Source organism: Geospiza fortis, unplaced genomic scaffold, assembly GCF_000277835.1.
Source record: "Geospiza fortis unplaced genomic scaffold, GeoFor_1.0 scaffold40, whole genome shotgun sequence".
Taxonomy (NCBI): Eukaryota; Metazoa; Chordata; class Aves; order Passeriformes; family Thraupidae; genus Geospiza; species Geospiza fortis.
In genome coordinates, this window is record NW_005054297.1 from 26,241,288 (window position 1) to 26,263,622 (window position 22,335).

General features: G+C 33.5%; 1 protein-coding gene across 2 annotated transcripts in view; it reads left to right on the top strand.

Moving 5' to 3' along the window:
* The window catches only part of FSTL5 (follistatin like 5), a 268,544-nt gene that overhangs the window by 28,091 nt on the left and 218,118 nt on the right, over positions 1-22,335 (top strand). For both annotated transcript variants that reach the window (XM_005415567.2, XM_031066443.1), the window contains exon 3: positions 13,666-13,699. In XM_005415567.2, the coding sequence (XP_005415624.1) occupies positions 13,666-13,699 (34 nt within the window). The remainder of the gene's footprint in view (positions 1-13,665; positions 13,700-22,335) is intronic.

The window sequence follows — 22,335 nt, forward strand, 5'->3', positions numbered from 1 at the left end:
TCTATCTGGAAAATCTGTTTGCTTGCAGGATCTGAGAAGTCATAAAATTTGATCCTGTAAAATCCTCTGTCCTAGAGAGAGAAGGGAAAAACATCTATTGAAGATGAGCAGTGAATCCTGAGGACTAAGAACAGAGCTTTTCCTGTCATGTCAGTGCTGTTCTCAGCTCTAAAGTAACATGAGAATTTTCTTCCTTCTGAGGCTCCATGAGCCCAGTATCTATGTCCTATGCAAATTCCAGGATTAGAAGAAGCAAGACTCAATTTTACTTTTTTTCCCCCTTAATCACTTGTAAGTGTAGTCCAGAAGTCTTTTTTCGTTGTTGTTTTTTTTGTTTAATTTTTATTTTATTTTCCTTTTATCGGGGAAGGGGGAATTCTGCAATCTAATCTGATTTTTCCTGTGGGCAATATCATTAAAAAGGCCTGTGTAATTTTTTTTTAAACCCCATTGCAAATCACTGTTCCTTAATAAGCTAATATCAATTAAACATTTTATTTCTGCTGTCTCTCACTACCTGCTCAAAGCATTTTTTAAGTCTTAGGAAAGTTGCTTCTATAATCCTTCTTCCAACTAGTCAGTCACTGGGGAGTGTGGAGTGTCAAAATCTGGAATTAAGGCAAGGCTGATTCCTCCTTTCAAGATGCCTGCTGATACTTATTAGCAATGACTATCTATAAACTTGTAGTGAAACCAAGAGGCCCAGTCAAGGAGCAAAGGCGCATCTTAACAACTGGGCTGAACCTTTTGCTGTGCCTGTCTTTTTTGTTCTTGTTACTGAACATCATCACTGTGGAAAAGATTAATCCCAGCCAAATATTTTCACCGGTGAGGAGATTCACATGTATGATCTACCTGTTGATTAGCATTGTTTTTTTTTAATTTCACGTGCCAGATTGGCAACAAAGAATGAAATATAACATGGTGGTATATGGAGGCAATGTAATTATCTTCTCCAGTCAGCTTGGCCTTCTCACATTGAATCCTAGGAGGAGGATTTCCAGTTACCCTCTGTATAGATAAGAAATGTTTTTTTACCTTTCTGGTATTTGGGATTCAATGCAAACACAATCTGTATTAGCTATCATTTCAGATTCTTGATTAGCATGTTTTTTCATATTCTATTAGGATGGCAAATTGTAATCACAAACTGCAATTGCAGTAATAGCAAAACAAAGTCAGGAGAGATTTTTTTTGGATATATATTACTTGAGGTGATTTGTTCCTGTTTAAATTTGTGCAGTTTGGATTTCTGAGATCATGAAAGACACCAAGTACTTGAAGTGTGTGTTTATGAAATCTGGCTCTTTTCCATAGCTTTCTTGCTGCCTCATTTTCCTCAGGTCCTCAAGACTAATCTATAATTTAATTCCATCTCTTTATTTTTTTAATACTGGACAAATGCTTTATTTTATTATTATTTCCATTGCTTCTTTTTCTCAATCATTTTCCCCATGGATCTAATACTTCTATTTATTCCCTAGAAGATGTAGACTTTTATTGTTTATATTAACCTTTATTATCTTGGTTTGTTAAAATGAAAGTGATATCCTGTAACATAGACAATTCTTATAATATGATAAATAATATTCAAAGGTCAATATAAAATTATATTAAGTAATAAATATGGTGTGTAACAGTTTCATCAGTATGTAGACAAACCGGGCTGTACCCCAGATTATTTTTTTTAACAAAATAATAATCAACTTAGTCTGTGGTTTATTTTTCACCCCTTATTCTAGTTATCTATTTAAATTCTGGTTTTAAATTAAAATAATTTTGTACTTTAAGCATTGGCTTTTGTGTTGGGTTAGCATGACCTGATTTTTGTAGTGGGGGGCTGCAGGAGTGGCTTCTGTGAGAAGCTGCCAGAGGCTTCATTCATGTCTGACACAGCCAATGTCAGCTGGTTCCAGGATGGACTCACTGCTGACCAAGGCTGAGACAATCAGAAATGGTGCTAACCCCTGTGATAAGAGATTTAAGGAAGAAAAGCTATTGTGCAGATATAACTGCACTAAGCAAGATCAGAATGAAAATAAGTGAGAGGAGCATCTCCGCAGACACCAATGTCTGTGTAGAAGGAGAGGGAGGAGGTGTTCCAGGTGCCTCAGCAGAGATTTTCCTGTAGCCCGTGGTGAAGTAGCTGTGTCCCCCATGGAGGAGCACGGGGATGCAGAGAAGCACCTGCAGCTTGTGAAGGAGGCCCACCAAAGCTGGTGGATGCCTGAAAGGAGGATGGCAGGAACTGCAGACCCATGGAGCGAGGAGAGCCCACGCTGGAGCAGGTTTCCTGGTGGGGAACCCATGTTGGAGCAGACAGTGCCTGAAGGACTGCACCCTGTGGAAGAGTGACCCGTGTTACAACAGCAGCATTATGTGGGGAACTGTTGCAGGAGGGATGGATTCAGGTTGGAGAACTCCTTGAAGGACTGTCTCCCGGGGGAGGGACCCCATGCTGGAGCAGGCGAAGGGCTTCTCTCCCTGGGCAATGGCAGGAACAATGTGTGATGAACTGACCAATTCCCTGACTCCCTATCTTCCTGCGCTGCTGGGGTAGAACAGGTAGAACTCAAGAAGGAGGGAGGAGTGGGGGGAAGGTGTTTTTAACGTCTTATTTTGCTTCTCGTTATCCTGCTCCAATTTTGTTCGCAATAAATTCAGTTAATATCTCTCATTCTAGTCAGTTTTGCCTGTGCCAGTATTTGGTGAGTGATCTCTCCCAGTCCTTAACTCATGAACTTTTCATTTTATTTTCTCCCTGCTGTCCACTTGTGGAGGGGAGTGATAGAGTAGCTTTGGTGGATGCTGCTATCCAGCCAGGATCAACCCACTACCTATTTAAACATTAGTATACAGTGATGTATTCCCAACTGAGGAAGTGTAACACTGGTATACAGCAATAAAAGAAAGAAAGAAAGCTCTTTCTTACATTGGGCTTTAGTATAAAATCAAATAACAACATTTGTGCACTATTAGACTCCTTTTAAGTTGGCCCCAATTAGATTAGCTAAATATTAAGTTTTGCATCCATATTTCTTTTCAATATCCATATTTTAAAACATCCTTAATACTTTCATTCCTATACGTGTGGTAGAAAAACAAGTTCAGAATAAATTACCTCCTTTTAGGAGTGGGAAAATATATCACTATTTTTACCTATTTCTTCTTCATTGCTTACTTTTTTCTAAGTAGGTTTTCGGTTGTCATTTTGAACAGTGATAATTTTACTAAGTGTTGTGATACGCAGTGGGAGAAAAAAATTGATTTTTTTTTAGATAAAACTGTATTTAACTAAATAGTACTATATCTTTTTTTTTCTTTTACATTAGCCACTGTTTTGATTTTATGTTACCAAATTGTCAGGTTAAACAACCCATCTGTACTTCCTGTGAACCATGGCTTTTGTAATCTTGCAGTACAAATATTTGCCATCACAAGAGCTAAGCAATTTCTTAGCATTTATTATCCTGATTGCTTTAAATTTTTTCATTTGAAATCATTTCAAGGAGACATGGTAAGAAGCATTGATCTGTGTTTATGTGTATTGGGTTTAGGTATACTTGCTTTGGCTCTCTTCAGCAGCCTTGCCTTTTGAGAATTTTGTAACTGGAAAAGTCAGTGGCTTAATCTCCATTGTTTATAAAGGAAAATAGCAGTAAGAAAGTCTCTTAGCTTGTGAACTTACTGAAATAGGCTATTTACCTTAAAATGCCTTCAGTTCTGGGTAAGGTGACTGCTAGATCACAGTAGTTGTTATGATATTTTTTTCTCTTTTATAATTGCTGGTGGGATCATATAAGTAGTCCAGCTCAGGGCATTGTATTTGTTTTTGATAACTGATTCCATGGTAAATCATACCAGACAAGAACACTACATTCATCAGAATATTCAAATCCCTTCAACCATGAGCTAAGGGAATGTGATGTCTTTCAGTTTAAAATTTTTTTCCATTATGAAGAAAACCCAAACGGCAGCATTAGTAACAGCAACAAAAAGCCCCAGTCTCCTTTCAAAAAATGAGGCTAAAGGATAGGATACCCATGGAAAACATTTAAGGTTTTGGTATCTGTGCTTAGTCCTGACATAAAGAAAATTGAGTGCTTAATGACAACCTAATGAAAAGATGTCTAGTTACATTTTTTTTTCTTCTTGTTATGCACTGATACAACTACAGTTAAAGAACTATCCTGTTAAGAACATTGAAGCTTAATGCTAAAACATAACATTCAAAACAAAGCTCTCCCAAACTTTACTAGTAGAAAACTATTGCTGTTTGACTTCATTAAAAGTGCTCACAGAATCATAAAATGGTTTGGCCTTGAATATATCTTAAAGATCAACTAGTTGCAACCCCCCTGCCTTCTCTGTAGGCTGAAGAACTCCAGGTCTCTTAGGTTGTCTTCATAGGGGAGGTGCTTCAGTGCACTGAGCATCCTGCTTAATGTTCATTGGCAGTTCTATCAAACAACTTTATGGAATTGAATTCCCCTGCCCAATGCATTCTAACAAGATAGTGTTTGAAGTAAGAAAACTCTTAACAAGCTTATTCTGTGCCCCTTCTTCCAAAGAAAACAAACCAAACAAAGATTATTAGTAATTTGTTTTATGTATTGATTATAACTCTGGTTATGTAACCTGGAATAAGCAGCCTATAATTCAAGTCTATTTTCTAGGGATAAGCAAGGCTTATCACTCTCTTGAGGCATCAGTGGAATTTTTATTTCACTAATATTTCATTAACATGTTGTTACTTTCTATTACTATTACCTGAGGATTATTGTCATACATCAATGCAAGTAATAAAGCCCTAATATTACATAGTCTTAATAGAATGTATTCAGCTTGTTGGTATTCTGTCATTATTTGGTGTTACATAACTTGATGCTACAATTCTGAAATTAATAGTAACTACTGTATTACTGATAATAGGCTAATAAGCTGATCCCCAAAATTGTAAACAACTAATCCCACTGCAACAGATAGTTAGTGGTATTTTTATAAAGGTCTGAGAACATTGCATTGGTCAGTCTGACTTTCCATATAAAGCTCACCTGTTTATTTCATTGTTTCTTCATTCCTACTCTAAGAGAGGCATGAGTAAAGCATGCCTTTCAAAGAACTCACTGAATTTTCAAATATTTTCTATACTTTCATACTTTCAAAAATTTCTTTTGGTGTTTATAATTAGCAATTAGTAAAGAACAGAGGTTACCATTTGGATAGATCTGTCTTGTTTTGCCAGTGGCTGCTTCCTGGGACCTACTCCATCATTAGGTGGAATAAATTAAAACTCATTGGTTTGGTATGAGGAAATATTTTCAGGACATTATTTAAAGTTTATTATTCATAACAAAGTCTATTTTTGTTTACTTGTATCAGTTAAAGTCAGGGGAGAAAATTAAATGTCTTTTTTATATATATATACATATAAAGGAACTGTAATTAAAAGTAAAATATCAATTAGATTAGAGCTTCAGCTATTTATTAGATTGTTATTTCAGCTCTCTGCAACCTATTTTTTAGCTAATTGTTCCCAACATGAATGCCAAGAGAAAATAACTAAAAGCTTTACAGTACATTGCCTACTGCACTGTAGAAAAGCTGCAACTAATTGTTAGTATATCTGCAGAGTATATAGCTGCACTTCATAATTAATTTTGAAAAATAAGTTGAAATTCACCAATCAAATACTGAGTTAATCCTGAGTTTTCTAAGATTCAGTAGAAGAAAATAGGATCCTAATTTTACTTTCTAGTTTCCTAAATGTCACACAGTAGGTAATATGATATAACCTTTCATCAAAACTCTGGTTTAAATGAATGTATTCCTCAAACATAGAATTGAACACTTTACAAAAGGGCAGTTGCAATTGATTAATATTCATATCATGAACTTCTCTTTTGCTTTGCTACACTACCTTATTTTCCCTTACAAGATGAATGGTAGAAACAACCTCTTTGTAACCTAACAATGTCTCAGCATACTGGTTTTAATCAATACTGGTAGATAGACTACAATTTTACCCATAATTATGTCTTAATGCAGACTAAATATTACTTGAATTCCTGTTTTGTAAGAAGGTAATTGATGTTTATGCTCTCATGTCTATAATCCCTAATTGTCATTCTTCCTGTAGATTTTCTTCTATCTGTACAAAAATTTGCCAAGAGGAAAAATAAGATCTGAATGAGCCTCAGACAGACTGAATAATAAAAAGCAAAATACATTATGCAGTTTTAGAAAATTACACTTAAAACCACCTCTGAAATCTAGAAAGAAAAATGAATTGAGATTTTAGGCAAATTGCTTCCATTAATGTCATTGGGAAGTGGCTAGGATCCATCTGTAGTAGCTTGCTTTTTCTTTTTTTTATTTATCTTTTCTTTTGTTTTTAAGTAGCATTATATTGTCAGGAAATATACTACTGTTCAGTAATTTTGAAGGTACCTGGAGCTTTAGGAACTCATGCAAAGGGAAGGTAATAGAATCCCCATTAAATACTGTATCCTGGAATTTCCAGGGATGATTCACTATGCTAAAGTGTTGCTTCTTGGGGATCTCTTTCCCCCTTCTTTGCCTATTCAAATCTGGAGTGCTCTCAGATAATTGCAAAATAAATATATATCCGCTGAATATGATTTGGAGCTATATCAGATATGTATATCCATCTGCAGCACCTCACTGACTGTCTTGGTAGGCTTGAAGAAAGTACATCTTATTCTGTCTATGGATGGGGAAGTAATACTACACTGATTGTCTGAGCATATAAAGTTTAATGCAAAAGATGCACAAATAGCAGTAATTACTTCTGTAAAATCTTTATTTACGTAGCTCCTCCAACTTAGCTAAGGAGAGCTGTAGCCTGGATTTAGCTACACAAATTGGCTTGAAAAATCTTTGGCATAAAAGTGGTTTTGTTCATAGCAGTACATGTTTTAATGCAAAAGTATACACCACTTCTGCTGCTTACACCATGCATTAAGCATCTTAATGCTTAAAGAATTATAAAAACAGCAATGCTGCACAGCAGTGTAAAATTGGTAGAACGTTTTCCTATCATGTGCTGTGAAACTGCTTGTAAATTTTGAATGTATTTGGTCTATCATCAAAGAACAACGTATGAAGACATCATATGAAAGAAGCTATAGCTCCAGTGGATTTCTGTAAGAGTGAGCTGCCTAAGAAATCTGTGCAGAGTAACCTTTTGTGCATGTTCTATTGGGATTTTTTTTTCCTGAGTTCAGTTCAGAACTGTGACCAGTTCTAGGCCAATTGATGATAATGAGGTGTATGGATAGAAGGGTAACAGCCAATGGAAGAATTAATCCTTAAAGTTAGCATGTAGATTTTATTAGATTTTTTTTTCATTGTGGAAAAATGACAGATTTGGAAAACAGACCTTTCTCTGCTTCAGTTAAATGAAGGAATATATATTTGGCCTTTCACTACAGCTTCATTGGGCCTCTAGGATCATTAGGATTCCTCATAGACAAGGTATTACATTGTAATAAAAAAAAAAAGCAACCCCAAAAAACAAACAAACAAAAAGATATTTTTATAGTACTACTAAACCCCAACGATTTAGTGAAATAAGAATCCTTGAAATTAAAACCCTAAACTACTACTCAGCTGCCTTTCAAGGCACGAGTAATTAGAACTTAAAAGTCCTGTAGGGTGCTTATTTGTCCTGGGAGCTACCTGCAGCCTGCTACAGGCAGGTCTTTTTACACAGCATTGCTTTGGAAATGTGTCTATATGGATTGTGAGCAATCCTACCAGAAGGAATTGTTTCTTTGAACGTGTACTAATCTGACTGACTCTGACTATTTTAAGAAAGAAATGTCATTTCATAGACTGCAATACATGGTGTATACATTTGGTACAAACAGTGTTACTGTGTCATTAGCGGGAAGCTGCTTCAATTCTGTTGGGATTTAGACAGTAACTTTAGCTCAGAACTGTTTCACCTTGAGGGCAAAGTGTTTGTCTGCTGTGCTTTACTTGATCCAAGGCTGCCTTTGAGAATAATATATGCCCTTGCCACCATCTAGGTTATTTGCTTTTATGTCAGACAGGCCTGAATAGAAAAGCCTGTGGATCTTTGCGTAGAACTTCTTCTGTGCACACTTTGTTGAAGCCTGGTCTGGAGGTAGTTTTCCTTCAGAGTATGTGGACATAGACAGGATGATATTGAACTTTTTCATATCTTTATTTCTTCTCTGCTTCCTTTTTGCTTTTAAGTAATTGTAATCTGCATGCAGAGAGGAACAACTACTTCAAACTCACCTTCCTGGATCTGCCATGATTGTTCTTCATGTTCCTCAGGGACCTAAATCAGCAAAACAAGAACAAAATCAGTGTATTTCACAGTTTACCCTTCCCATCTCTGTGGTTGGGTTTCTCTTGGTTTGGTTTTGGTTTTAATGACAATCATTTCACTCTTGTATCAAGGCTCCCCAGATACTGTTGGGTTGCTTTCATATAGATTAATGAATTCAAGACTTCATCATGGTTTCTCCACAGGCCAGTAAGGCTTATTCTTTACACTTCAATATTTAGTAATATTTCTGGGAACACCATTAATTCTGAGCATTTCAACAGCTTTATATATTACCTTATTTTTGCCTAGCAACCTTGCTTCTCATCTTGTTTCCTTTACACAATCTTATATTCATGTGGTGCCTTAATCAATACAAGAACAACCTGTGGCATATTATTTTCTCAGAATTTGCTGCTATAAATGGTGGCAATCTCTAAGAAGACTGGGCTGTGTATGCAGAATACCAGTTCAAGAATCCTGCTGCAAACATTAAACTAAAAAGCTTTCTGCAGTAAATAGCATTCTGACAAGAGCAAGAGGAAAATGGTTCACTTTTGGCACATTCTTTCTTCCTTACCATAGTAAGCAAGGCCTTGCTTACTGCTGCTTAACAGAACAGCTTTACAAATGTAAATGTCATTGCTTCTGCTTTGCATGCATTTCTAGTTTAAATTTCAATTGTACTGCTGTTGCTAAGAGTCTGCTGAAGTCTGATTCTATAAAACTTCTTTGAAACACAAATGTTCAGCCTAATGTCATTGATCAAATTGGGTCTGAGAATAGTTTACCAGATTGCTTTGTGCAGTATGTGTGCTTGTACTCCCTGGCTGTGACCATGCTGCTATTTCACCCATGAATAAAAGGTTTCTGTACATTCGTAACTCAGAATTCTTGTAATTAAAGTTGTTGTATTAATTCAAGTGAATATATTGTTAATTCAGCTACTATAGCTTGTACATGTTTTAACAATAATAACTATTCTGGTACCTCTCTTAATAAAATATTTTCTTTAATAAAAAATATTCCATTATTATTATTGTTATCATTATCTGTATAGTACCCCTACTGCAGAATTAGCCATAAAGATAATGAACACAAAACTGATTTTCTGCATTTTAACATGTATTTTATTATATGTCTAATGGTAACTTTTCATTATAAAATGTTAGAAAAGCAAGTAACTTGACACTCTTTTTCATCAACTTCTGTAATTAATGGTGTATGCTTATTAAATTTTTTAAATGTTTGTCACATGTCAAGGAAAATCTACCATATGCTTTATACTAATTAGTACTTTGTTTATTTTAGGAATTTGATTAATTCAGCAGCCACTTTTTAAATAGACCCAGCATAGCAAAGGAGGCTTTGTCTTAGTTTTCCAAAGACAAAATAAGACTCCTTTATCAGTAGCCAACTCTGGCAGACTCATACCCAGATCCTCAGCAGATGATTCAGGCAGAACCATACGTGGGGTTCTGTATGAAATACAGTTATGTAGTTTGCCTTTTAAAAAACATAGAATTAAGTGGCATTCAGAATGCTTCTATGTGCAACATCCAAGGTTTATAAACAGTAATTTTCTTTCAAAAAGGGAAAAAAAAAACAAATAAAATTTGCATGATGTATATTTAAATGAGGCTAAGAAATGAGCATTACTTTTTCTTAAGTGGTTGGTGTAGTTTCTTAGTCCTAGCATGTCATCTACCTTTACAGATCAGCTCTTGTCTTTCTTATAAATAGCTTTGTACCTTCTTGGTAAATTAAGAGTCCCTTTGATCATCCTTCTCTACACCCATTGTTGCTAATACAAAGCCCTTCTAAATAAGACTTGGTACTATGCCAACCTTATTTAGTAAACATGATATCAAAATGTTTTAAGAGATGTTGATAGTGTTTGTGTATTAAGACAAAAAAAAATAGCACTAGAAAAGGAGCTTTTATACCTTGGAAAAACATTTCTGTATATTTAAATAAGTTTCTTTGCAGAGCCTCATTTGATTTATATTGGAAATAGTTTATGACTTACGATTTGTAGCAATAGTAATTTTTATGGTCAACCATCTGTGATAGTTTTTAGTTCACAAACATAACAGAAAATCTGACATTGTCTCCATGAAAAGTTTACTTTAAATTCAGCCTTTTGGGCACACAGGAAAGGTTTCTTTACAGTTCTAATATGTTCTGCATTAATACATTTCATCAGGCTGATACACTGTAATGCAACTCAAAGCCATAAAATGCCATTCAACCTGTCTGAATAATTTGTTTGGATAGTGTTAAACTCAAAAGCATTTTGCTATATTGAAGCTGATAAAAGTATCCTAGAATGCAAAATGGTTGTTCTGTTTACAGATGCCTCATAACAGTAGGTACCAATATAGCATTGTAGTTCGTGTAACCCTTTTAGGCACATAGGTCCAGAATGATTAAATGAATTATTATATATATATATATATATATATATGTATGTATGTGTGTGTACATTTATATAAAATTTATTTATATATCATTTTTGATTGTTAACATGTTGGGTAGAAATATTTTGTTTATATATCATAATGCAGTACAGGAGAAAAATAACAGAAGTATGTGTAATGGTAGTTTTATAAAGTCCTCCACACATGTGTTTATACAGAAGTATGATTTACTTAATACTGTGATGCTTGCACATTTATATATTTTCTAATAGTACATGGGTAGAATTTTGTTGTTTTCAGGCCAACAAGCGTTAAAATCTTAGCCCATTGCACAAATGCAGGTGGAAATAAATGTCATTATGAACAATTTATTCATTATGAACCATACTGAAAGTTTCAATAGTTCATTTACCTCTCTCACATTCCAAGACCCTGAAAAATTTGTTTATTTGTTTGTGTGTTTCCCATGAGGACGAGCAGTTCCTATTTCCCTGAGCATCTGAAATTAATTTTTCTAAGTTGCAGGTGCTTTTAACGTTGGGTCACTAGCATAATTCATTACTTCTCACTGATTTTCTACAGAAAATATTTGATATCATTTATCTTTCAATATTAAGGAGGAATCTGTATTTAATTCACTCTCAGTGTAAACTTGTCTATGTTTATTAACTCTGTGGTTTCTGTTGAAAAGTCCTATCTAGCAAGATTTCTCTAGGCAGAAAACTATTTTCTGAGTTCAGAGATGTTGCTCCTAATTTAGTCACTGGTTAATTTTGAAATAAATTGAGGCATAGAGACTTTTCTTTCTGTGTGGGTGCTCTTTGCTGCTACCAAGCATCTTGGTCCAAGGAATATCACACCAAGGTTGGTCTATGATCTCCTAAGAAAGTCTTTTCTTTCTAGTTTGAATGTCAGCTTAAAGGGTGTTTTGAGAAAGCTAAGCTATGAAAGTTTGCTCCAAAATCTTGAGCTGAAATTAAACCAAATAAAGATATTAGAAAAAAAAAATCTGAAAAGATATGTTCAGTTAATGCCTCCTTTCCTTGAAATCTTAATACAGTTCATTAAAAAAAACAAACCGCAATCTGGTTTTTTTTTCAAATGTCAAAATTTCATCTAAATCCTTTTGTTTCTACTCTGAACTTTACCAAGTTTGTTGCATTCTTTTCTTCCTAAAAAGTAATTCTCATCCTAACTAGTGTTTTTCTTCTCCTTTGATACCAATATTTGACTTCTAATGTTGTTTTCCTGCAAGGCTACTCTGATCTAATAATCAGTTATTGGATTAAGTCTTTAGAATCTATTGCAGCTTTGTTGGCAAAAAATTCCATTCTTCTGATTTCAAACTAAAGAAGGGAGAAAAGACTAGTGAGTTTTGTGGAAGTGAACAGTGTCTGTGGAGCCCATAAAATTGCACTATCTGAAATGCTAACACAACTTAGCTACATCTTGACTCTAAATCTTGGTGATTGGTTGATATTTTAATAAGCACAGATTTCTTATCATGAACAAGATTGTCTGAGTTTACACTGGCCTATTAAAGGCTAAGTTTCACTGCATGACTTCTAAGGATATATAAAATAAAAATTACAAGCAAGTTTTCCTTTAGAAGACTTGAAGAAAGTACTAGACAGATTCTCTAAACCAAATACTGACTGTTGTGTAAAATGAAATGCAAAAGAAATTCAGTAATACTAAAACTATTGCTTTAAATTTAGTATAGCATGAAAATCAGAAATGGCATGAAAATTGATTCTGGTAAATTCAGCACATCATATCCAGTATTTCAGGAAATACCATTCATTTGGTTTAGGAAATACTAAAAATGTATCTAGTACATCACATTTTACTGATAATCAATTTTTTCCTTTTTTTTAATATCTTATTAGTGTTTCTAATGTAGTCATGGAGAAATTTGAAGATATATTTTCCAAATACACAGAAGTTTTGACATACTTATTTGTTTAAAAAGAAACAAGAATCATTGACTTAGATTTGTAAAATTGGCTTTCAGGGAACAACAAAAACACTGCATCACTAGCCAAATTATTTATTTTTTTACAAAATTAAAAATGTTGGAACAATATGTTTTACTTGTTTGAGGATAAGATGGCCTTATGCTTAAGTTAATGTTAACTAAACATTTCCATGTCCCTGAGAGTTAGAAAATATTAACAGATACACTGTTAAATGACATGTGTATTGCTGTAGAAGTATTAACTTCTTTCTATAGATTTCTATGTACAGTCTGGATGCTTTTAAGACTAAATGAATCTGTTATGAGCACAGTAAGAAGAATCCTTGGTGTTTATAGGTAAAATAAAACAGTGCAATTAGTACTGAAGGGTAATCAGCACACTCTCTTTGTTATCAAAAGCTGAAATGCTTAAAAATTTAGAAGTGTTTTGCATTTAGCCTATTCCTAATGCTATTTTTACTGGCATAACTTTATATAGTAGCAAATATTTGAAGAATTGCAATACCCAAAATAAAGAGCATTTTTTTGAGCAAATATTGTGTAAAATCGAAGTTTGACGTTTTGGGGGCAGGTTAGTGCCTTGGGTAAATTTTCATGCTTCACAATTACATCATGGGACAAATCCTAGTTTTACAGGGAGTTGTGCAGTTGAATTATGAGCATCTCCCAAGACAGAGGTCAAGTGACAGAGACTGCATGGCCCTGTTGGGTAATGTGTTCCGGCATATCCAGTCATTTTGGGAGGGAAAAAAAAAAAGTGAAAAACACTAGTTTAAAAATGGGTTATATATGACTCTTTAGGCATCAGGCAAAGTGTAGTTGATTTTACTTTGGAGCAGGATGGAGGAGGAACTACACTGTCTCATTTGGGTCATGTATGTCTATGATTTTATGATTTTGTGATAAATAATTCTGAAATTAATATATTTTTCTGCTCTTAATTGCAGCAGGAAAAGAATCATGAAAGCTCAAGAAATAAAGGTAAGTGCCAATTGTTTTCAAAATGTGGACATTTTTATAATTATCACAAATGTAGCATTAATTTTTGGTAAAAAACTTCCATATGGATTGTTTGCTAAGTATTTTAGTGTTTGAAATGACAAATATATTTTTAGGAAAGGGATTGAAATTTAGAAAGTAAATGTATTAGCTACTATTTTTGGAACCCTGAGATGAAAAACACTGATTGCTGCACTCTGGATGGGATGGGCTGCACAGTTTCTCACAAAGTTCATGTCTTTGACTATGGCTGGTTATTATCCTTCCATAAAACATCAGTACCATCAATTTAGCTACTCCCTTTCCATTCAGTAAATCTGAAACTGGGTGCAATTCCAATTTTTGCACAAATTAGTCATGTCCTAACGGGTTGCCTTGCAAAACAACCTTTGTGGGTGGTCTTTGTGTACAATTTATATTTTCACTGCACCTTGCTCTGTGCAAGCGGCTAAGCACTGTCTGAAATAGAATATCCAGGTTAAAGAAACAATCTTTTATCAAGAATATTAAGACTTGCAAAGCTCAAATGATAATTTCACACTTTTTTTTTTGCTAAAAGAAAGTATGTTAAGAGAGAGAACATCCAAACCTCTTCATTAAAAATTGCTAAGCAAGCAATGAAAATCAAAACTTTAGTTTTTTATAGACATAGGATATGAGATGACTTAATACAAATTGTAAAAAAGACTGTGACAACTCAGATCAGATTACAGGAATAAATGATTTGTGAATACTGAAGCATTCTGAAATGGGCCATTGTTTGTGAATTTTTATGATTTATGACAGCCATGTATGATGTTTGACAGTCTTTCTCACACACCCCACCCCATGCTGTTGCCAGGTGGTCATCATGGTATGTATGTGAGCAACAAGTAGAAGTAGGAACAAAGTAATGAGCTGGATGGGAGTGCCCATCTTATTCATCAGCAGTTAATTTAGTGAACTAACTACGGAAACAATTTTCAAAAGATTGCCAAGTGTTGTGCACACCTTCCACCAAACTAACCCATTAAACTCTACTTGAAGGGAGATATCCATTTTCTCCAGCTAGGCAGTGATACTGGTGCTGAGCTGCACAAAATTTATTGTGATTTTATCTGTAACATCACTTGAGGAAATATTTAATCTACTAAACTTCCTGCAAGATATGTTTGTCTCTGCCTAAACTGACAATTCAACTTGGAAGATTTCAGTGGTCTGGAAAACTAATCATGCACAGAGTAGTCTTTGAAACATATATGTATCTACAGATATACTTTGCATAATGCTATTTTGAGGTGAGTTTATTATTGGGTTTTTTTGTGGTGTTCTCTTTTCATATTCTTTGAATTTATTTGTTTTCATGTGTTCTTTATCCATGTAGTTGCAAAGTTTCAGGAAGATATTTTTATTTCAGTTACAGCATTTAAAATCTTAAAAATCTATCTACTTAAAATACTGGTTGGTTCAGATGAAACAGGACTAAATAAATGTTTCAGCATAAGTATTTTTATCTTGTCAACAAGTAACTGCAGTTCGTATGCAGTATCTAAATGTTTTGTGCTCTGCATATGTTCTTCTGGGATAGGTAAATTTTCCTCAACTTCTTGGGATGGGTTTCTTACAATATTCCTTACACTCTACATATTTCAACCACTTCATATGGCAAATGGACAAAATGTTTTCTGTGGTTTCTTAACAGTTCTGATGCTTTCAGAAGCAATCTTGTCCTCTTAATTCAGAGGGCAAGTTCATCCTTACCAAGTGAAATGCTGATGTCTCTGTTGTGCCTTAGAACTTCTGTTGAAGTCAGTAGTTCAGTATCTAATTTTTATTAATAATTTCATTAGGTTGTATTTTTAAGAGGGCAGCAGAATTCAAGTCAAATGCTTTTTGGCTTCAGCAGGGTCAATGTATTAGTATAAAGGAGCATTCTACATCTTTTATTACATTACAAATTCCTATGAATTTTTCATTTTAACTAATTTATAAAAAAATGCTATAAAATACATCTGGTTCCTATTTTTATTTTAGTAAGTATGTTTTTATTGTTCTAGAGTGGTTTTTTTCCTCCTGATACATTTCTGAGCAGTTTGTTTTTCCCATCTGTTGCTTCTGTTTTCAGCCTCTAAGTCAATCACACCAGCATAGAAGCCAATACTCAAACACCCCCTGTTCTGACACTAGTCCCATCTCTTTTTGATCTGTGATATTCTTTTTCTTGTTTTACTTAACAGGTAACAGATCTTTTTGTACCCTGTTTGAGAAAAGCAACACTGCTTTTATGTAAAACACTATGTTAACATTTTACAGTTTTAATGGATGTTGGCAAACTTCCTTATGCTTCCAAGAATTTTTTGTATGTGAAAATGATTATCACCAGGGCAAAATACAAATGAAATTAGTTTTATAACACTTCTGTAATGTGAAAGAAATAACAAGGCAATTACCAAACAAACCTTGCTAACTTTTAATTACTAGCTTGAAGTCCCATTTGACCTTCCTTACCTTGGTTTTCCAGTGTTAACTCCTTCAGACAAAAGAATGTTTTGTTTCCAAACTTGTTGTGGAAGATAAAATAGAAAGTTTTGTGATGATTTGGAAACATCAGAAATTGTGTTACATTTAAGCAATGTGCAGAATTTTCTTCCCAGCCTATGTTTGACTTTGGAGACACTAATGTGCTTTTAATAAATAACATTATAAACTTTAAAGTAGAAATAGTTTCTGACAACATTATTCTGAAAAAAATTTACTTCTGAAGTACCAGAAAGTTGACCCATTTTAACTATTTGCCAAATCTTAAAGGCATCTCAATTCCTTATCACAGAAAAAATACTGGAACACAGGAAATGACTAGCTACAAAAATATTTCAGCTAACTGGTAGCATTTCAGATCAGTCCCTAAGCTTAGTAATAGTTTTAGTTACTAATATTCAAATATTGATTTTTTTTTGAGAATTAAAAAATTGGTTTCCGTATAGAGAAACAATGTGTAATATCTTTCTAAAAAGCCACCAGCAAAATCAGAAAAATGTCTTAATTTAGGCCAAGAGTAAGGCAGTTTAGTAACATTGAGGAATGATACAATAGTGTAACTTTGCCTAATACTTCTAGCAACTTAAAGAACACCTTTTGAAAGATAGAAAAAGTTCTCCACCTAAGATTTGGAAAATATGCACTTTTCATAACATTTTCAAAGTGTGCATGCAAATAATTTTAATGATATTAATTTGAAGAATTTTTTACTTTGGTTAAGAGCACCTGTTGAGGTGTAGCATACCAGCTGTATAGGATGTTTTAAAATGTTTGCTAGCTACTATTGATATGAGCTTTGAATATCACTAACACTCAAAATTCAACCATTTAGAGAATTTTGACTGACATAATTTTAATTACAACTTGAGTTTCTAATTGTACTCAATACTTTTCACTTTATGCTTACCTTAATAATCTGAATGTAAAACCATTATTGACTCACAGATTAGTTTCAAAAACATAATTATCTATGATTATGAACATATTGCCTGACTCCTCTGATATCATTAACAAACATCTGTTCCTTTTTTAATCTTTAGCTACCAAAATTAGAGAGGAAATCATATAGGCATCACCTGTATAACTTACTTGCTTTTTCCTCTTTAAATAGTTAGCATACCTTCACAACATTCCTGGTCTTTTCTGAAATCCCAGATTGATGTAATCTTTTTCTATGAACTCATGAATGTAAGACATGAAGAAATGGAAAAAAGCTTAAGAAAATTTAAAATTTAGGGTATTTAAGGGACAAAATCAGTAAGGCCTTATTTGAATAATAACTTGTAAAAGTGAAATTGTGTCTGGAGATACTCTCAAATGCCAGTGGGTGAACAAACTGTTAGATCTATTCTGCAATATGTCTGGCTGTTATTACTTTTGGTAATGGGCAAAGCTATGCATGTTCTGATGCAGAATACATGATATCAGCATCCTTTGTCATGTTAAAACCGTTAACTGTGGCAAAAAATACAGTTCATTACATTCTGTAATGTATCCAGTGATTCAGTTTGTCTACTCAAGCATTATTATAAATATTAGAATAATTATAATATTATATTAATATTATAATAAGTATAAATATTATACTATACTATTGTATGTAATAGTGTATGATAGATTAATCATATAATTATTATATTAAAATAATTAATTATTCTTAATTTGTTTTTCAACAGACCTCTATTAATTCTGTGTGGTTAGAATCTGAACTGCAATCCTCCTGGACTGAACTGACTAATGTTTTAGTTTGTTATGCTCTGGTAGCTTCTATACTAGATCAGTACATTTCAGAAAAAAATGTAGCATTTTAGATAATATGTGTAGCAGCAAAAGGTTGGTAAATGTTTGTCCAATCTGACCTATGGTTTTTGTCCTGAAGTTCTTTTCTTTGTCATTATGTTCTAAGTTACCTGAGTGAATAAACTTTGAAGAGTTGTATGAGGATTTTTGAATTAGGTGTGCCAAATCCTATCCCCTTTATCCTGTTCCGTTCTCCTCCAAGGCCTGGTCAACTGAAACTCAAATCTCTTTGTTCCTTAAGAATTGTCATAAGAAATGGAGTTCTGTTTTGCACCTGAATAATTCTCTTTTCCCTTTCTTACAAAAGACCTGTTATTAAGTGAATGCTTTGGAGTGTTCTTTCTTTATTATTATATTGGAATGGCTTTACCATGATTAACATTTATAGAAATTACAATGGAAAGGTCTGAATCAATTCAGATTGTGAAATGCATTTAAAATAAACAAATTTATGCATGTGTGAAAATAATTTTAGTATAACAGTTAATCTTAGAGTTTATTTTTCAGCATACTTGAAGCTCATTTTTAGAAAGTAAAGTGTGTGAATCAGTGTCAGATATCAGTTCTAGGTGGTATCTTTGGTAACAGTGTGATTACCTGACACAGAAAGTATGCACCCAGAGCAAGGTCTCTACTGTATATACAGATTTATGAAAATGTTTTCTTATTTCTTTTAAGCAAAGCATTATTTGACAATGCTGAAATCCAATTTTGATATTTATCTGTCAATACAGCACAGTATTTGTATATTTACCTAGTCAGACTTGCTACCAGTGTAATGCCATGGACATAAACAGTGTAAACTGCACAAATATGGCCTCACCAGTTGTTATCTTGAGGAAAACACACTTTATCTTTGCCAAGAAATTAATTAAAAAGGCTAAAGTAATAACAAGTGAATACAACATGGTGCATATATTTTACAGAATTGCAGCATTTACCTTAAGATAAATCCTAGACCTACATTCCATACTAATGAAAAATTGCCTGCAGTTTTATTGTGTTAGTGTCAGGGGAGGAACAGTATCACATGGAGTTTCTTGAGTGTTTTGTTACAAATTATGTCTGCATTTTCACAGAGGAGTTATTTCCAACTTTATACTGCTTGGCTGCAACATTTCCAAGTCCAGTTTTGCTATGAGACTAAAAAAAAAATAATTAATTATGGAAAAATTCACAGCTGTCAGTGTATATTCAAAAAATCAATTGGAATAATCAGATGCATCTTTAATTTTTTGTAAATGCATATCCATTATTTCCACTTTCATCCATTATTTCCACTTTCCATTGCCACTTTTTAAAACTATGTGGGGGGATGCACATATATATTCTGATAATGATTACAGAGATAGCTACTGATACTTATTATGTATAATTTTTATAAAAATGATCCTATATATGTTATGTAATAGTGTATATATAATGATAGTGGAGAAAATATGAAAGCAAAAATATTCCACAACTGTGTCTATTGCATTCATAAAAGGATGAAATTCTTTGTGCCTGACTTGTTAGCAGCTTTAAGAATTATACCTACAAATAATTTCTTTCTTCTCTGGATTTTCTTTACAGCAGGAAAATGTACATCTGAGTTTGGTTTTCTTCTCATATGTAATATTCATGACATTCAGAAATTTGGAAGGGAAAAATATGGTCTTTGTCAAAATTCCGTGCAAGAACTCTTCTCCAATATGATATATCTATTCCAACAAGAGATACAATGGTTATTTCTGCATGTAGTAGCATAGTAGAGCTAACATAAGAGAATGGTATCCCTGTTTTGTTTTTTGTAAAACATTCATCTGTGTCCTCCTAAAATTTAAGTTGCATTCTGTTAAATTATTAAATCTACTTCAAAGCAGACATTGTGAACTTGACAAGAGAGAATAAGTTCAGTGGTATTCATGAAGTTTCTCTCTGTAGTGCACAAACATTTAACTTGAACAGATACAGTGGAGAAGAGATTCAGCACTGGCAGGGGAGGGGAGTGCTGAATTCTGACTGGAATACATATTCATTTCTATTAAGACTTTACTATCTTTAAAGAAGTCACTCAGAGGATGAATGTAGCAATTTTAGTTATTTAAATTTAAATGTATTGGTAGTCTGAATTTTAATGTTGTGTGACCCACAAAAGACTTTGAATAGCAATACAGTTTGATTTTTTTTTTAAGCTTCCATGTAAGAGTAGCTACTGTTTAACTTGAATGTTATAGTGAAAATGTTTTGGGTAATTTCTTGTGTTGTTTCAGAGTAGGCTGAGAAGGGCTAATTAATGTGACTTGACTTTAAGTTAGTCTATTCTTTTATTATTAATAATGTTGAGGTTTTAAAGTTAAAAATTAATGCTAAAAGCATTGTAGTTTCATATATTTAGATTCTTTTTTGTGCATAAGACAATATGTATTTTCAATAATGGCTTTCATTTACCTCTTTCATCTTAAAAGGGGTGCATGAACAACAGATGGCTATATGAGGTAATTTGAATTAGCTCTTGAGCACTGAATGTTTGCATTACATTCACAGAAAAAGTACTCTTGGATTCTTTAATACAGATATATATACAGTAGTGCAGTGTCTGTAGGCTATGCATGCCATGTTTCTCACATGTAGTGAATATTCCTTTGATTATGCTAACAATAGAAATCTAAATGTAAAATGGGTCATTTCCTGTGAAGCTTAGGTGGTTTAAAGTATTATCTACCTTTTCTGTGTACCCTATGCCTTTGTAGAGCCTTCATTCTCAGAATGAAAAGCAAAATATGATTTGTATCAGCACCACAGATATCTTAGTTAAGTTTGGCATATAATAGCCAGGTGGAACAAGCTGTTTCACACTACTTGTGATGTAGCAGGCAATTATTATGACCAAAAAGAAACAAATGAGAATGATAGAAAGTGCAGCTCACATTTTACGTAACAGACTGCTGAAGCAAAATAATCTTCCTATCTGAACAACTTGAAGTTTTCCTTTTAGAATAGATTTTCAAAAAGCAAAGTGCATGTCAGAAACTATCCTAATGCTATTAAAGGAAAAACTTGTGGTTTATTTGCAAATAAAAAGTATACCAAGTAATAGCTAAAAATGTATATTAGAATTTATACTAGAAGAAAGCAACTTTTGTTATTGTGTTTTATTTGCCTGTAGCATAACCCTTGCTTTATCAGTAGATCTCAGTATTATCTCTATGTTTGTATTAAATAGTCTGCTGTGATACCTCGTTACTGCACAGAAAGGAGGCCATGGTATTTATATCACTGGAAAAGATATACATAATTTTTAAAATCTATGGTCTATAATAATTTTTTTAGATATGAACTTAAAATCCAATGTAGGCTATAGTTCAGTTATGTGGAGGGATAGAATGTGAGAAAATAAAGATAGTGCAGAAGGTAATCTCACCCCTGAGGAGTTGCAGCTGTACTAATCACCAAAGATTAGGAACAGGCCTGCCCTTAATAGGCCACAGCTGTGTCCAGTAAGAAGACCAGTGCTACAAAAGAGCAGGTTAGCTGGTGGAGAAGGGAGTTGGAGTTTGTTGGCTGTGCTGTGAGGAGCTGTGCATGAGAAATCACTGAGAAGGTATGGCACTTTTGCAATAAGATGACAACACACTTAGACTATTCATAGAAGTATTTAAAGTTGAGAAAGGGTTGTCATGAAAGAAAAAGTGAAGTTGAGTAGGAATACATAGCATTCAGAAGCAAAAGAACTGAGTAAATACTAGTATTTCAGAAATAAATTCTATTTAATTTATATATATTTTCAATAAATACCTGTAAATAAGTATTTTTTCATTCAGGTATGAGGCCACTGGTTTTTATTGCATATTTATAACACTGACAGCTGTCAACATAACTTACATATAGGTTTTCTGTGCTGTTTATAGGCCATAAACTTTTAAGAACACTTACGTAGAAAAAATCTGATACATTTGTGTTACATAGAAGAAATTTCCATACTCATGCCATCTTAAACAGAAGTAATTTTTTACATTCATATAGTTTTCTTCAGAATGCTATTGATTATGCATGAAAAACATATTTTCTCCAATAAAATAAGTCTTGCAAGCAACTTATTGGACAATCAGAACTTACAAAAACTTGAAAAATGAGTCTGTTGAACACAATTTCCACCTTAAATCTCACTCCCAATTATTGCAGCACTGTGTATCATTCAGATGCTGGTTGAGACAATTACAATATTCATTTTTTGCCTTTGTCTTTGAATAGCAAGGGTTGATGTGTTTCATTATCATTAAGGTCATGTTCTGGTTTACTCCGAGCACGCTCTTTTGTCA